A 17,913-nucleotide genomic window follows, 5' to 3' on the forward strand; every position below is an offset into this window, starting at 1 on the left:
TTAGTAACTTGCGATTCGTTGATGATATTGCCTTGCTTAGTTAACACAGGGGACCAATTGCAATGCATGCTCACTGACCTGGAGAGGCAAAGCCAAAGGGTGGGTCTCAAAATTTATCTGCAAAGAACTAAAGTAATGCTAAACAGTCTAGGAAGAGAACAGCAATTTACGACGGGTAGCGAGGCACTGGAAGAGGTAAGGGAATACCACTACTTAGGGCAGGTAATGACCGCGGATCCGGATCATGAGACTGAAATAATCAGAAGTATAAGAATGGGCTCGAGTGCGTTTGGCAGGCATTCTCAAATCATGAACAGCAGGTTGACACTATCCCTCAAGAGAAAAGTATATAACAGCTGTGTCTTACCAGTACTCACGTATGGGGCAGAAACCTAGAGGCTGACGAAAAGGGTTCTGCTTAAATTGAGGACGACGGAACGAGCTATGGAAAGAAGAATGATGGGTGTAACTTTAAGGGATAAGAAAAGAGCAGATTGGGTCAGGGAAAAAACGCGAGTTAATGACATCTTAGTTGAAATCAAGAAAAAGAAATGGGCATTGGCAGGACATGTAATGAGGAGGGAAGATAACCGATGGTCATTAAGGGTTAGGGACTGGATTCCAAGGGAAGGGAAGCGTAGCAGGGGGCGGCAGAAAGTTAGGTGGGCGGATGTGATTAAGAAGTTTGGAGGGATGACATGGCCACAATTAGTAAATGACTGGGGTAGTTGGAGAAGTATGGGAGAGGCCTTTGCCCTGCAGTTGGCGTAAGCAGGCTGACGATGACGATGATGATGATGATGGTGATGATGATGATGATGATGAACCACGCCGTTAGGTGGCGTTAGCAGAGCCACACTCGCGCCACCTCTCACAATGCGCTTCAATCAGACCGTCTGCCGCTGGCACCAAGCCACGCGGCGAAGCCGGATTACAAGAGCTGGGAGCTATGCGGGAAAACCACATATCAGGGGACGCGTGAGAGTCTCACATCCCCACAGATGTAAATTTCACTTCCACCCCAAAGGAATGTCAAGACAATAAATGCAAACTTCTGTGGATGCGGATGGCCAAATGATTGAATTACAAGTGGCTACAAACACACCTTTTATTACGAAAACACACCTTTTACTATTACAAACACACCCTTTAAATCGTGCACCCCGCGGCGAGAGCGACCGCCAAAGTAAAGCCACATCATGTCCCGCATAAGGTCCAAGTGCAATAAGATCCTATCGTGCCCCGCACATTGTGTGCTTTAGGTGCGAATGCAAGTGTGTGAGGGTCAGACCAGAAAGAAGGTCGCTTCACGAGTCCCGCCTTACTGCAAGAGCAATGACAAAGAGGAGAAAGGGAGCGAGCTCATGGTAACACGATCAAGCGCACGCAAGGGGGCGAGGCAGGGCAGGGTGCGGCGGAGTGGGGGTTAAGTAGGAGCGCGTCTCAGCCGCGGCTATGCATGGCTGTAAGCGCGGCTGAGCACCTACACAGCCGTGCACCCTGCTTTATTAGAAGTAATCTGCCACATCCGCAAAGAGTGGGCATGCCGAGAGGGCATGGCAGCGTATAAGCTGTCTTCCGTGCATTCAGTATTGGAGGTCGCGTAATCTCGAGTTTCGGTGACCCATTGAAGTGAGGCAGACGAAGCATTCTCTCCCTGCTGCCGGCACTTTTCCCGATCGCATCGTCCCAGTGCAGGCAACACTATCAGCCATGGGGCCGGAGTGCATGCGAAAGAGTGGCTGGCTTCGCTTAATTCATAAGGCCAATGTGAAGATATTGTCGACGTATGTGGCACGAAACTGCATCATTCATCGCCGACTCCCAAATTTATGAAAATTAATTCTTTTCTGAATTCAAATTTGCTGTTTTCGATTGCCTAATAATTAAGGAAATTCTACAGCCTCTTTCAGTGTAAGAAAAATTTATTGGTGACTGTACTTATCTACATAAAAGGTCGTATTTCAATACAATATAATTTTAATATAACGAAGCAAATTGCCAATTTTACTGACTTCGTTATATTGAGGTTGAACTGTATTTTGTTACATTGCAGTCTATTATAGTGAGGTTTAACTGTATTTAAATTGTTTAAGAGGAAGCTTTAGCTCAGGGGTTCCCATCTAAATATAGTCGATGACCGATAATGTGGTCTCCACGGGGAACATGAATAAGTCAAAATTATCGAATGTTCCAAAAAAACTAATGTGTTCAAAAAAGATCACTTTATTTACATTTTAAGGCATCTGTGCAAGGAACAAGCGGTCGATGTGTTGCCACACGCGCTTCCGCTTATGTGCAACCAAGTCCGCCTGTATTTCTGCCAGTTAGTATTTTGTGGCACAGTGATGCAAGACTGCAAAGGCTCGAGTAAGATCTGCATGTAGACGGCTCCGGAGCACACGGCATATCATCATCCGAGTCAGAGTCGCTGTTATACGGTTAGAGAACTCGCTCAATTATTTTGTCATCGTTCAGTTTGGCACACAATGAAACCGCGCTGTCTATGTCTGCAAAGTCTTCAAAAATCTAACAGCGGCAGGAATCTGTTCACCGCAGCCTGGCAGGTCATCAATGATCTCTACATGTGAGCTCATTGTGGTAGGTGGCAATTCAGTCTCTTCAGTTGCGGAATTGAATGCATTTGGACTGCGAGGGCACCGTTGGTGCCATTTAACGCGGCCTATCTATAACTTCACGAGAAAGACTTCCTGGAGCCAGCAGAGCACTGTATGGGAAGCAAACTAATAATAATAATATTTGGGGTTTTACGTGCCAAAACAACTTTCTGATTATGAGGCACGCCGTAGTAGAGGACTCCGGAAATTTTGACCACCTGGGGTTCTTTAACGTGCACCTAAATCTAAGCACACGGGTGTTTTCGCATTTCGCCCCCATCGAAATGCGGCCGCCGTGGCCGGGATTCGATCCCGCGACCTCGTGCTCAGCAACCCAACACCATAGCCACTGAGCAACCATGGCGGGTGGAAGCAAACTAAACAAACAAGCACAGCATGGCAGAATGCCGTCCGCAAGGCAAACTCAACAAACATAATGGCGATGGTGGGCTATGCACGGGTGTAGCACAGAGGTGCCGGAAAAGAATGTGATGATTGCAATGTTGATGCAACCTCACAATTCAGGCAAAGCCGCCAAGATTGGCATTTGTAGTTAAATCTCATAGGTGTAGAGCGGCGACCAAGGCAAGGCCTCAGACTTTACTGTTTAGCATGTAATCTCAGAGGCCATACTTGTGCCTTGTTGAGGTTGCCAGAGAAGATAATGGCGGCAGAGTTCGCGTATGCTACAGCCACAGATGGAGTCTGGATAATCGAATATAGAGCTGGCAGCTCTCCGAAATATCGGCAGTATTTACACATTAAATCTATGGGGCCAGTGGCGGTGCCGCGAAGCTGTCCGAATTACCGAGCATGTCCAGATTACCGGTGTCCGATTTATCAGCTAGAAACTGTACGTGGAAAAGCAGAAATCGTTTTTCTCGGCAAGCACTGCACCAAATTTCCTTAAGTTTGTTGCATTTAAAAGTACGAGTTAAAATATAGTGACTGCTGGTCGCAAATATTTGATTTATTTCATAAATTTCTTAATAAAACATGGCAAAATTGCAAATTCTAAGGAAATGAAAGTATCAAGTTTACAATTCTGTAATTCAGCAATGAAAATCAATATCGCAGTTCTGTAAATTGCACCTAATAGTACATGTGAAGCAGACAAAATTGATGTATTATACATGGCTCTCAAAAAAGCAATAATATGTGAATACAGCTTTTGCAATACCCTTGTGAATAATGTAACAAATTCACAAGATATAAATTGACATTAAATCTGTCCACTTTGGATTATCTAATGGATGCAGTTTACAGAAGTGCAATATCGGTTCTTAGTGCAGACCTACGAATTTGCTAACTTCGTGCTTCTATTTTCTTCAAACTTACCCATTTTTTAAATTCTTTTCAAAAGATTCAGACCCTAAATCAAATAACCGGTTCTAACAGTCACTAGAATTAACTTTCTCATTCAAATGCAACAACTTTCATTAAAATCGGTCAAGATGAAACACTGGTAAAGAAATCGGTAAAATCGGTCAATAGTATGAAACACCATACAAGTGGCTCACTTACAGCTATTCTATGCCCTGAGAGGGCTGTACTGTACTGCACTGTGCTTATTTACTTTCAGTGAAAGGAGGCGAGGACCAAGAAGAAAAGGGGTTTCTAAGCAAAACCAGAAAGCAGACAGCGTTGGTGCAGTGTATGGCAAAGACAACCGCCTGCTTTAAAGGGAAGGACGCCACTCACCGCAGGAAACTTGTCTTGCGGTGCTAGTAACGCCAAGAGTTCACAGCCCGGCTTAGGCTGTACCACAGTGCCGACCTGCAGACACCAAGCAGCTCCTTCAATATCACAGTAGAAGCAGTGCAGACAAGCGAGTGCCAATGAGTGTTAACCGGAGCATCAATGCATTTCATCAGAGATGTTGATATACTACTCGAAGCCAGTGCTAAGCACAGGATTTCTGCTTAATTTATAACACTTCATAACTGCTCAGCTTCAATTTTACAAGTGGGACCCATGCTCTAAAATGAGGGAATCTGTAAAAATCTGTTTTATGGAGAAATGGTGGTAAAGTGGACATCGAAGGAGACCAGCTATGGCCTCGACTGCCACAAGCTGGAGTTAGCATATATGCTTCAATAGGGAGCAAAGTTAAACGGAGGTCCGCCACTTTGCTGTCAAACTGAATCAAAGTTATGGAGGAAAGACATGTCATGTCGACAGGAGCCAAGCTCGTCATGACACTGGAGAGTGTGCTTGGCCTGTGAGGCCAACCTGCTTTATCTGGAAGACAACTTTATTATGAACTAAACACCCACGAGCTATGGTAGTTAAATTTCTTCTGAACAAATTTAAATATTTCGTGGTGTGTGCCAAGATGTCACCTAATGCAGGATTATTTGCCACGCATAGCACTGTGACGCCCTCTGCCGAAACACATGCCAATCAGTGATTGTGAATGAGTACAAAACAGTGGAAACGTGAAAGAAGTGTGTCATGTGATCGCTGCAGCAAAAGAAAGCAAAACACGAAAGATCAATTTTGGAATAATTTTTTTTAGCATTGGTCATCAATGAAGGCACCAAGCTGCAGTGGTCATTGCCAACTTGGTTTATCTGTGCTTTAGCAGCACCTTCACACTGCATGGTTGCTTCTTGAGCCACCAGTGAATGGATATGTGCATGGTAAATAAACATGCAACTCTGCTCCGTGTGGGAGCATTACAGTAACTACCACTAACAACCAGTCTTCTGGTCTTCAAGTTCACCAATGCATGCAGTCTCGCACCATGCAAAAGCAGTATACAAAACACATGTATGTCAATATATACAAAATGCGTGCCAAACTCGCATCATAAATATAGTGAACAATTTTCACTCCAAAATTTGGATAATGTGAGAACTCAAGAACAAATAGCCATAAAAATGTTCAGCAACTCAGTGTCAAGTGCTCTAGCGCTCACTGTATATCTATTTGTCCCTTTGGCTTCTGAAAAGGTGCCCAACCTTATATTTGCAGCAAGCTGCAAATGTTAAACAATGGTGGGTTAGGAGCACCATGCTGATGTAAAAAGAAAAGTATGAGAATGTTTCATTGGTTCAACGTGCTACCAATTTGTTTTTCAATTCTTAAAAAAGGTAAACGCTGGCAATTTTTTTAGGTCAACGGATCTGAATGAAATTTGCAGTGTGCGTTCTGCACGCTTCCGTCGTTTCTTAAATACATCAGGTTTGAGAGTTGTGCAGATTTTTTATAAATGAATTTCCTTCATTCCCTCATACCAACTGCCTTACCTGCTCCTCAGCTACTGGCCACGTATTATGATGTAAAATGCGGTACAGTCAGTTCAGCCCTTTATAACTATAACGATTTCAACAATATATCAGTCACAACAATGAGAAGCTGCTGCCCTGTCAACTTCTGTATATTTTCTATAATGATACAACCATCTTACTACAATGCCCCATGCCACATTATAGGTTATATCGATGAAGTCTGGCTACTGGGTGTCCGTGCCAAAAGATAATGGAATGCTAAATCCTCAAAAAGAAAAAAGAAAACGAGAAATTGGTGCCGCTGCACGCCACCGCGCACTGTTTTCCAGCCTTCTCTGCATCCCCAGCCTCACGCACCTCTCTCCCGTCGCCCTGCCACCCCTCCAAACACGGATGGGCTGTGCCCATAGCTTTACACTGCACCACCCTCCAAAACACAAATGGACTGTGTCAACTTCCCCCAGAGTGCTCGCAGGTCCCTCATGCTGTGCAGTTCTGCCAATGAATTAAGCCATTTGTGCTAATCCTTGTTGGTTGCGTCAAAGTCGTTCCTGGTCATATTGTTTCTCAGCCTCATTCGACTCGCCACCGAAACGGAAGATGGCTGATCCACACACTGATCATCGGCAATGCACAACGTTGCCGGTGAAAAGAAAGCGCGCTGCTATAGATTTGGAAATGAAGTGCTTCTAGCTGATGAAGTGACCGTCACGAACGTGCTTACATCGGATAGCAACGGTGGCAGTGATGGCAACGGCAGCAGCAATGACGCAGTAGGGCAAGCTACCTCAACGTTGTACTCGCAGGAGGCCCTGCGGATGATTCAGTCCCCTTGGGTCTTCGTCCTCACGAGGAACCTACATTCAGTCCCCCTGAGTCTTCGTCCTCACAAGGAACCTACCGCTGCACTATGTGGAACACCTGGATGCCTTGAAGGATGTCAGCAAGCTTCGCATGAGGCAAGCAAGGCTGATGGACATGGGGCTTTCTTATGCAAGCCAGTGAGAAGTACGTGTCAAGATCTTGTGGCGATCTCACCCCAGTGTTTCTGCTGGATTTCTCAAGCAGAGAGGCTGCCACGGCCACCTTCTCGCATTTTTTTAAATGGCCCCTTTTCAGGCCACCAAAGCGATTCCTTGGCAGAGCTCGTGTGTCACTTGCCCCCCATGACCCCGCTTTGCAGTTATAGCAGTGCCATTCTTGAACGCCGATATCTGCGGCTTATTACACGTGATCAGAGCACGCAGTTAAACAGTTAAACGAGTCAACACAATCAGCAGCCAGATGGAGGAAGGTGGTGGGGAGGGGCATTGGCCTCCATGCGATTGTAGTTTTCTCCAAACAGTTCGGCCATCTCCCATTTTGATTTTTTTCATACAACCTGGTTATAACACTAGAATTTTCGTGGCACTTAAATATTGTTAATAAGTGGGTTCAACGGTATGCGCAGAGCATGCCGGGAATGAATGGTAGATGACAGGGATGAGGAGTGAACTAGTGATCGTGAGCTAGTTTTTGGCGTGAGAAGTTGCTGTCGCAAAAAGTTACGTTCTGTGTGGATGGACAACAGATGTGAGGCAAGTGGTCTTGCCTTTTTGGCTGCAAGAACTTCAGCCCTCGCCATCCGTACACATAGTTTGAGCCGATCTTGAATGTGTTCTGCCGAAGTTAAGTGAATCGCAGTTGCCGAGTTCATGCGTCTACTGCTGGTGGACCTGAGCGACTGACCTGAATTAAGCCATCAGGATGAAGAGAACTCCTTCTGTCGTTCATTTTTGACCATATGGATTCGAAATAAACCATTTTTCATTTCATTAAGTGCATGAAGAAGAGTTACAAGGAATGACATGGCAGGCTATAAACATCGCTATGCTGCTGACCTCAAAGGCTGCCACTCACACTCGCCTGCACTTCCTTAAATTAAATGTAACTACGTATGCTTGATACGACGTAGGACTTTGTACATGGGTCTCCAAAAGAAAAGTAGACACTAACCTATCAAGAAAGGGGTCAGGCAAGGAAACACAATCTCTCCAATGCTATTCACTGCATGCTTGGAAGACGTATCCAAGCTATTAAACTGGGATGGTTTAGGAGTGAGGATCAACGCCAAACCTCTTGGCAACCTATGGTTTGCAGATAACTTTGTCCTGTTCAGCAACACTGGGGGACAAATTAAAATGAATGAATGAAATAAACAGAAAAACAATAAACAATAAACAGAGAAAATGTAAGAGTGGTGTTGAAGATTAATGTGCAGAAGATGAAGATTATGTTCAATAGCCTGGCAAGGGAACAAGAGTTCAGGATCACCAGTCAGCCTCTAGAGTCTGTAAAGGAGTATGTTTATCTAGGTCAATTACTCACAGGGGGCCCTGATCATGAGAAGGAAATTTACAGAAAAATAAAAATGGGTTGGAGTGCATACAGCAGGCATTGCCAGATCCTGACTGGAAGCTTATCAGTGTCATTGAAAAGAAAGGTGTACAATGACTGCATTCTACCGGTGGTAACATATGGGGCAGAAACTTGGAGGTTGACAAAGCCAAAGAACAAGTTAAGGACTGCGCAAAGAGCGATGGAACGAAAAATACTAGGCGCAGCGTTGAGAGAAAGGAAGAGAGCGGTGTGGATCGGAGAGCGAACGCTTATAGCCTATATTCTAATTGACATTAAGAGAGAAATATGGAGCTGGGCAGGCCATCTAATGCGTAGGATAGATAACTGGTGGACAATAGAGTTACAGAATGGGTGCCAAGAGAAGGGGAGCACAGCTGAGGACAGCAGAAAACTAGGCGGGGTGATGAAATTAGGAAATTCGCAGGCACAAGTTGGAATCGGTTGCTGCAGGACAGGGGTAATTTGAGACTGTAGGAAGAGGCCTTCATCCTGTAGTGGACATAAAAATGGGCTGATGATGATGACGACGTACGTGGGTATATTTTTACATGTCATGCTGACTTATTATTTAGCTGCAGAGGTTCACTGTTTGCCTTGTATTCCAAATAGGCAGCAAGTGGAGGCCTCTTCGACAAAGCAGCGTAAACAACTGCCTCATTCAGCTACCAACAGTGTCAGTACTGGCATCGGCATTGCTGTAAGAAAACTACGTTCTCTAAACGAATGATCATACATGCAATATCCTAATTTATTTCTGCTTCACAGAACACATGAATTGTGTGCCTGAAGAGAGCATGAAGAATGATACCGTATATACTTGTGCAATGGCTGCAGATCTTTTTCTGAGATTTAAGGTGGAAATTGGCGGTGCAGCCATTACACAGAGCAAAATAACTTTTTTTTTCATAAATATTTTCAGTGGTATTTGCCTTTATTGAACTACAGTACTCGCTTGTACTGGCTCTGGCTATTCTTGCTTCTTCCCGTAGTACGTCGCCTGCCGGCTGGAATAAATTGTGACGCACCACAGACCAGCGATGGCAGCGTCTCGGAGACAACCACTAAATCTCGGAGGCTGTGCTTTTGTTACCTGGAGGCCCCGAAAACTCATCACGGCTGCTTTGTTTTGCTGCCGATTAAAAAAAAATTCACATTTCCGTCTGAAAGGCGAAGCACCAATTGCGATAGCAAGTTAGTAGACAGCTGCGCAAATAAAGGATAGTACAGTAGTTTCATCAGCCATATAAACTTGTAAACATTCGCTTACTAATTTAACAATGATAGAATATGTAAGCGTCACTCAACGAGGACGTAGAAAGAAACAGAGACACAGAGACAGCGCTGTCTTTGCATGTCTGCTTCTTTCTACGTCCTTGTTCAGTCAAGCTTAGCCATTCTATCATGCATTCAAGTGAACTAGCCCACCAATGTGTTTTAACTAAATTACCCAGCACGGTGTCACGCACACACAGGTAAACATGAGCACATCTCACTCGATAAGCTCGGAAACTTGCTGTCAAAGTTCTGGAGTGAGGAATCGTGGCAGCAGCAATTGAATTGACCTTCATGCACGTCTCACTTCAACACGAACAAAACGTCGAAAGCACAGCACATATGAAGCTAGTGGCACTAAGCACACTCTGCAAACATCGCAGATAGCTTTGAAGATGAGGTGCGTGCAGGCACGCACTTTGGCCCTGTTGCAGATCGTTTTCAAGACACACGAGCGCCGGCAACGCGTCCCTATGGTGTCCACCAATGGCAAATACTGTACTACGGTGTCTGTGATACATGTGGCCAACGCTGTAGTAGACAACGTGGTTGTCTACACTCTGTACGAAGCAGCCGGCGTGGAGGACATCGCGGCACCCCAGCAGCCGCCGGAGAAGAACACCCCTCCTCCCTCGCCTGAACCCCCTGCTTCACATGCAACAGGAAAGGGCATGCAAGATTGAACCGCATTTGCCGGCTCACCTTTACACAGTTTCACTCATATGGAACCTCCCAGCGACAGTAGAAATGCGCCTGGAGTGTCCACATAATTGCGATCGCAATAAAAGCTTCAGAATTCTCACACCACACAACAGATAACACAGCCAACTTTCTCAAAAATCAAAGGTGCGACTTATAGACGGGTAATTTCGAAACATATCTTTTGTGAATCTTTTTTACAAAGTTCTCGGTGTGGCCTTTACGCGAGTGCAGCCAATACACGAGTACATTGGAATCCACTTATAGCAATAATCAAGTGTCACAAAAATGACATTGTTCAAACCAAAATAATTGTTATAAGCAGGTCGCGTGAAAAATAAATCAACATAGGAGGATGGCAGAGCTACTACTAGAAAACTATAATGGCAGGGAGGCCAGTGCCCCTCACCACCCCCTTGCAGCTGCTGATTGTGTTCACTCATTCAAACTGTTCAAATCTGCTTCATGTACACTCCGATGGCATGTAACAAGCTGCGGCTGTCGGCTCTTAAGAATGGCACTGCCATAACAACTGCAAAGAGGGGTCACAGGCTGCAAACTGCATGCGAGCTTCACCGAGGTATCACTCTGAAAATGAAAGAAGGTTGTTGCGGCAGCCTGTCAGCTCAAGAAATCCAGGAGAAATTCTGGAGTGATATTGCCACAAGCATCTTGCCACGCACTTCTCGCTGGCTTGCACGACAAAACGCCATGTCCGTTGGCCTTGCTTGTTTTACACGAAGCTAGCTGACATACTTCTCCAAGCCATCCAGGTGCTCCACATAGTGCGGCAGAAGGTTCCTCACAAAAACGAAGCTCTGGAGGGACTGAATCATCTGCCGGGCCTCCTGTGAGGACAACGGTAAGGCAGCCTGCCTTACCACGTCATCACTGCTGTCGTCGCTATCCGATGCAAGCACGCTTGCGACGAATGCCTTATCGGTTAGAAGCACTTCGTTTCCAAATATATAGCAGTGCACTTTCTTTTCACCAGCAATGTCATGCATTGCCGATGATCAGCCATCTTCTGTTTCAGCGACGAGTAAACAAGGCTAAGAAACCATATGGCCAGGAACGACTTCGATGCAACCAACAAATACGAGCACGAACGACTTGATAAGCAGAACTGCACAGAATGAGGAGCCAGCGAGCGTTCTGGACAAGTGTCTCATTTCAGGAATCCCGAGCCATTTGTACGCAGGCGCGATTACAAGCAGGTGTGAGAGAGAAAATCGGGAGGCTTTCAATCTTTGAAGAGCTCTGGAACGCAACACCATAGCCACTAAGATACTGTGGCAGCTGAGGCGCCATAGTGGAGGGTATCGTATTTCTGTTTCAACTACAGGGGTGGGACTGTCCAAAGTCACTTTAGAGCAACTTTTGGAGCAAGTAAATTTCCATTGTGGAGCAGTCTGGAGCAGACGAAATTGGATTTTGGAGCAGTTTGGAGCAGACTAAATTTCATTTTAGAGCCATTTGGAGCAGATAAAATTTCATTTTGAAGCACTTTGGAGCTGGCCAATCTGAATTTTGGTGGAATAACGAAATATGGTAGTGCACTTAGAAACAACGACAAAACACAGAATAAACCGACACGAAGCGTGCAGTAGAAGCACACTTTGTAGCTATAGAGAAACAATGAAGAAACACAGAATAAACCAACACGAAGCGTGCAGTAGAAGCACACTTTGTAGCCATAGAGAAACAACGAAGAAACACAGAATAAGCCAACACGAAGCATGCAGTAGAAGCACATTTTGTAGCAATAGCGTACTAGAATAGAGAAGAGTGAGTAAAGCGGCGGCATGGCACATGCTTTTCTGTAAAGCTGAAAACATTGGTGACACTACGATCAAAATGTATATTCCTGCGCCGACCATCATGATAGCAGAAAATGTTGTGAGCCTGGGCTGGTATAAGATAAAACTACTGTAATCTGTTTTTATTGTGATAACAATTACATGGACACTCCAGGCACATTTCTGCTGTCGCAGCGATGTTCGGTATGAAGTCCAGGGGCAATAACATCGTCGCCGCACGCCGTGTGCTGTATGTGTGAGAGAAAGCATGCAAGGGTGAGCCAATGATGGCGGCTCAATCTATCTCATGCGCACTGGGAAGGAAAGTGGGGAGGAAGCGCGCCATGTTCCATTGCACTCAAGGCACTGGTGGGGGAGGGGAGGCAGGGTTCACGTGCGCTGGCCACTTGTTGGAAGTGCATAAAAGTCCAGCGTTATTAGCACTAAAAGTATGAGAAACCGTGCAGGAGGCGTCGTCGCGCAGTGTGCGGAATGTGAATGGCTGCACTCTTTTTCGGAGAATGAATCCGTTGCTGTTCATGGCCACTGTCATAGCACGCATGACAAAGTCGTTCTGACCCAGCATGGTGCAATTTAGGTCAATCTTCTGTTTGGCACAGTTCGGCGCAGGAATTCGCATTTGTATCAAAATGGCGCAATTGGCACAAGTTCCACCCCTGCAACCACCTTGAGTTATATGACGTGCATCCGGAGCTTGGTACACAAGCACTCTTCCATTGCACCTCCAACAGAATTCTGTCATAACCCCGGACACCGCCGCTGTCGCAATGGTTACAGGAACAGTGGGTATAAGAAATCATACGTTCTTATCAAATACTGATCTGAAAGCCACAACATAGGCAACTGCTTGGCCCCAAAGCACAGGATGGGGTCCTAGAATAGAATGCTGAAGTCAACACCCACCTTGCGCCCAACGTGCCTCAGAAAAAGTGGCGACACTCGCGTGGCCTTGAGCAGCGACACCTTCTCGACGTTGTCCACTGGTACCCAGGGCTCTCTGGGCCACCTGAACTTCAATTCCGCCAGCTGTCTCTACAACAGAGACAAAAACAATATAATTCAGCCAACTCAAGAGGCTACCAGTTTGTAGTTTGCAACATAAAGTCAAGAAGCCACAAAATCGTGGAGGAAGATAAATAGGAGTGCCAACTCAAATATCATGCGCTGCATTTGGCGCACTGAACTAATGTCCTGGCAATATGCTGCAGTCAACTTTTTAGAGCACTCACCACTGACTTCTTCACTTCTATTTCTGGAAGCTTGCAGTTCTAAATACGCATGCGGCATGTAAGCATGCCGCATGCACATTTATGCAAGGGCAGGGCAGCAAGGGAAACGTGTGCACAAGAACAAATGATGCCAGTCAGACCATGACAGCGATAACATGAAATGCACATCATCAAAGTTTGTCAGCTCATTACCTTGCAGTCGGAAAAAGATGTAGTAGGCCATTGGTGGTGCCCATGAGCATACTGTGTTGTCAGCACTATGAGTGGGCCATAGGCCAGCCTGCTCACTCTTACTTCTCAGTCGTGAGTGTAAGAGTAACGTAGAGCATGAGTGAGTGCCAATGAATGCAAGTGGACACGGCTGTGACCGTAACTGTCAGCAAGTGTCAGTGGACACGAGTATGAACATGAGTCAATGTCAGTGTGTAAGTGAATGCTTGTGAATGCCAATGCAGGCGAGTAGGTGGGAGTACGAACGTGAAGGAATATTGGTAGAGGCCAGTGGACACGAGCATGACCATGAGAAAGTGACGGTGAATGAGTGGACATGGGTATGGACGTGAATGGGTGCCAGTAAGTGCTAGCGGAAGTGAGTATGAACGTGAGCGAACGCCAATGAGTGTGAGTTGACGTGCGTGTGAGTGAGAGTGCATATCCTTAAAAACAAAAAAAAATAGTTGGCTCTCCTGTAATCGAGAGTAGATGTAAGCATGAAATGGCAACCAGCAAAGCAGACTGGTTGGAGATAACACTAGCCACAATCTTAAAATGGTTGCAGTGCATGTTTGCAACGGCACAACCCCCCTCACACCGCATCACGCCATACTATGGACACTGCCCAGCTAGAAGAAGAAAACTGGCTGAAGGCAGTACAGCAGGCTGCGAAAGACACCGAAAGACACCAGAAAGACGGAGCACACTGCCCCGATAGGAGAAGAAAAGCGCTATACAGCGTGGCGCCATCTCTCGAGGTGAGACAAAACCCACGCTGCAGAACTCGCAGACCACTGGCATTCAAAAGGGTCGCCTCTTCAAAAGAGCGCAGGCAACCCTGTCTCAGTACCAAAAGATGACACGCAAGTGTATGGTGCCCTATATCTGCCTTTTGAACATCACTATTGGAAATTACAAATAAAACTTCAGCATACTAGAAGTTACACCTTGAGTGATATTGTGAACAAGCATTAGGAAGAACTCGGAAGCAATATTTTTGGTAACTTGTTTGGTTAGTAACTAGCATGTGTAATGTGGCCCTGTACAAAGGGTTGGGGGCCAGAGACCGCATTTTCTTAAGTTTTGACTGGTTGCCCAGATGATCTTGTTTTGTTCTCGCAACTTGCCCGGATTTTCTCATTTGAGTGCCCAGATAACAGCTCTGGCTTTTGGCTCAAGCTCACTTGAACGTCGCCAACAACGAGAGCTAAAAGCATTTCATGCTGAATATTGGTGAATGTGAGTGAGTGTGCTACAGGTGTCACGCAGTGTGGCTGTTGTTAGTGGTCGTAAGTTAAAATGCCACCTATGTGTTGCTCCAGAAAGCTTGAAACCGTAGGACACAAGATGGACTGCCTTATCAGACAAGTTGTGTAGACTAGGGCTGTGCATGGGCCACATTTCTGAGCCTGGCCCCTGCCCAGGCTCGCCAACACTAAAAAACAAGCCCGCCCAGCCAGGCGTAAAAACCCTCATGCCAATGTTGCGGTGACTGAATATTTATTTCCAGATTACATACAATTTATTTGACCATGTCTAATTAAAATATTAATACATACAAAGTCTACCGCGTTAGGAAAATACACCATCACATCATAAGTTACCGCACAAAAACATGTCCAGTGAGTCAGGCCTCAATCATTTATTTCAAATTCTTCAAACAAATTCTGCATGTCACGCTAGAACCATTCTGCCATTGCACCCATGTTCCGGACTAAAGTGGGGCTCTGTACATGGCCCGGCTTGCCCGATAAAAAGGGTGGCTTGAGCCTGGCCCGGGTGCTAGTGCAGATGGCGTCAGGCTGGCGGAACCTGGCCCATAGGTTGGGTGGCATATGGGCCTTCAGGTTGCCCAGAGCCCATGCACACCTCTAGTTTGCGCTACTGTCGAGCTTATTCTATCCTAGAAAGTAAGCAGGGCCACAGCAGAACTTAGCTACTAGTATGCTAAAGAATGCGGGGGAAGGGGAGAACAACCATAAACCTCCCAAATGAAAAACAGCTACCATGACTTCATTTCCCTTAATCTACTCTAATGTAGCTGTGGCCTTTGTAAACATGAGTCCGCACTTACTGTATTTACTCGATTCTAAGGCAAGTTCTTTTCAAGACATACGTTGCTTGAAGGCAACCTTCGAGATACAAGTGTATAATCAAATTCGAATACTTAAAGCTGATAAGAAATAAGAAAGTAAGCGATATTCGAAATTGCAATGTCGGAAGGATTAGGGAAACAGTAAGAAAATGGATGCAGCATGAAATCAGTGAGAAGAAAAAGACCCCAACAGGGAGCAGACTTGACTGTGCCTCAGGAAAGGGACTGCGGCGGAGTGTGCTGTTCTCACTGCAAACAAAGCACATGGCAAGGGACCGCACGGTGTCTGGGCCTCCTGTGAGGCAAGGCAATGGCACCACAGGTTGCTCGTGAAGCCAGAAGTGGCCATGTCCTTTCTTGCCCCTCAACATACCGAACAAATGGTGCTGCTGGTGCACACACGCCATTTATTCCGGCCACCACTGCTGGCCATGAATTTTTGTCGCTATTGGACACGGCCGCGAGTGTTTCGTTGTTCAGTGAATAAGCATTGTCCCACTTGCAGAATCACTCTGTGCACTTGCGCACTGCCGACTGCGCAATGCCTAACGCACCGATGCTCAAAAGGCTTATCTACGCATCCAAGGATTTCACACACGAAGTTCGCATCGCCAATGCTTGAAACGCTTAGCCGCAGATCTGAGACGTCCAGAAACGGAGAGATTGGCTGCGCTCCTCCAATGTCCATGTCGCACTCGTTTCGACACTGATCGAGACATCAAGAGCTCGAGAAGTGCAAAGAGTAGATGACGCCCCTTCAGAGTGAGCACCAGAACAAAGCCGAAGTGCAATGGAGTCACGTGGCAGATGCTGCCAATCAGAGACTCTGGAACAGCCTTCAATGATTTGCTTATTTTGGGCTTGTTTTTTTATGGAGAGGATAGGGGAAGTGGAAAATTTGACAAAGAAATGTGCTTCAAATTGGGTGATACAACAAAGTTTTTAGAGCTCTTTTACGTGGTTTTCAGTGACGATATTTCGGAATCAGAGGAGGGCTATAGAAACTGAAAATGTGATTCTCAAGAAATTTACTTTCTTGGCCATCTTTAGCAATGTGAAAGCTGCGTCTCCGCTTAAATGTCCTCCTGCATACTGCTATTACAGTCGAACACGGATATATCGAACCCACATATATCGAATTATTGTCTGTATCGAACTCGTAAATTATCCCCTTGAAAATTCTGTGTAAAAGTATAGAAATTCGTACGTTTATATTGAACGATATTTTTACCCGCCATTGTATATATAGAACGCCGCGCGATCTCGGCACTCGCTGCACCCGCGTGCTCCACGCCTCCCCCGAAAGGCTCGGAAAATGCGAGAGCAAGAGGGAGGGAGGCTCAGACGGTACTCCCACTGCGCACGCTCTCGGACTTGCGGCAACACCCTGCTTGTGGAACTGCTTTTATTTTTCTCTCTCCCAATGTCTCTCATCCTTCCCCCGCGTAAGCATAGTGATCGGCTCGGAAAAGGTAGCCAGGAACGAAGGCGGCGGTGGCCTCCTCCTTTTGCCTTTTTTTTTTTCTTGTTGCTTTTTCACGAGTTTTGCTCAGCCAACCACAGCTCGTGCCTTTCGTACATCGCTGTCGCCCTCGGAGGTGGCCATCGCGAGCGCTTTGTTGGCGGTGGCTGCGCACGTGAATTCTTGTGTTTTGTGCGCGTTCTTGTGTTTCGTGTTCATTATTGTTTTGCGTGCGTCTCACGACACGTGTGACTGGATTGTGGTGAGCTGACGCGGAAGCAATGGCCGCAGCAAGCACAAGCAGCGTCAAGAAGCGCAAGAACCTGGACTTTGCGACAAAGCTGAAAGCCATTCAGCGTGTTGAGGCGGGCGAGAAAAGTGCGACAGTGGCAGACGACTTCGGGATTCCTCGGAGCACTCTAAGCACCTTGTTAAAAAACAAGGCGGACATAAAGTCGAAAGCGGCGGAGTTACGAACGTCGGGAGCTTGTCGTGTGCGCGCTCCTGCCCACGAGAAAGTTGAAAAGGCCCTCTATGCGTGGTTTTTAGAGGTGCGGGCTAAGAACATTCCGATGGATGGCCCAGTGCTAATGGCTAAAGCCAAATGGTTTGCCGCTGCACTCGGTGATGACAACTTCGCCGACAACACAGGGTGGCTGCAGAGGTTTAAGAACCGCCACAAGATAGTTGGCAAAACCATTTCTCGGGAAAGCGGAGCCGTCATCAGCCAGGATATTCAGCAGTGGATTTCGAAGGAATGGCCGGAAATTTGCGCGAAGTTTTCATCCGCGGAAATCTTCAACGCTGACGAGACCGGGTTGTTTTGGCAGATGCTGCCCAGCAAGATGCTCGACGTCCGGGGCAGCACGTGT

The 17,913-nt window shown here is 46.3% G+C and overlaps 1 protein-coding gene across 1 annotated transcript in view; it reads right to left on the bottom strand.

The window, feature by feature from the left end:
- The window catches only part of LOC139054861 (uncharacterized), a 127,123-nt gene that overhangs the window by 88,858 nt on the left and 20,352 nt on the right, over positions 1 to 17,913 (bottom strand). The window contains exons 4-5 of the mRNA XM_070532529.1: positions 12,946 to 13,074; positions 4,320 to 4,394 (exon numbers count right to left, since the gene is read on the bottom strand). Of these exons, the coding sequence (XP_070388630.1) occupies positions 4,320 to 4,394; positions 12,946 to 13,074 (204 nt within the window). The remainder of the gene's footprint in view (positions 1 to 4,319; positions 4,395 to 12,945; positions 13,075 to 17,913) is intronic.

The sequence above is a fragment of the Dermacentor albipictus genome, chromosome 1, assembly GCF_038994185.2.
Source record: "Dermacentor albipictus isolate Rhodes 1998 colony chromosome 1, USDA_Dalb.pri_finalv2, whole genome shotgun sequence".
Classification (NCBI taxonomy): Eukaryota; Metazoa; Arthropoda; class Arachnida; order Ixodida; family Ixodidae; genus Dermacentor; species Dermacentor albipictus.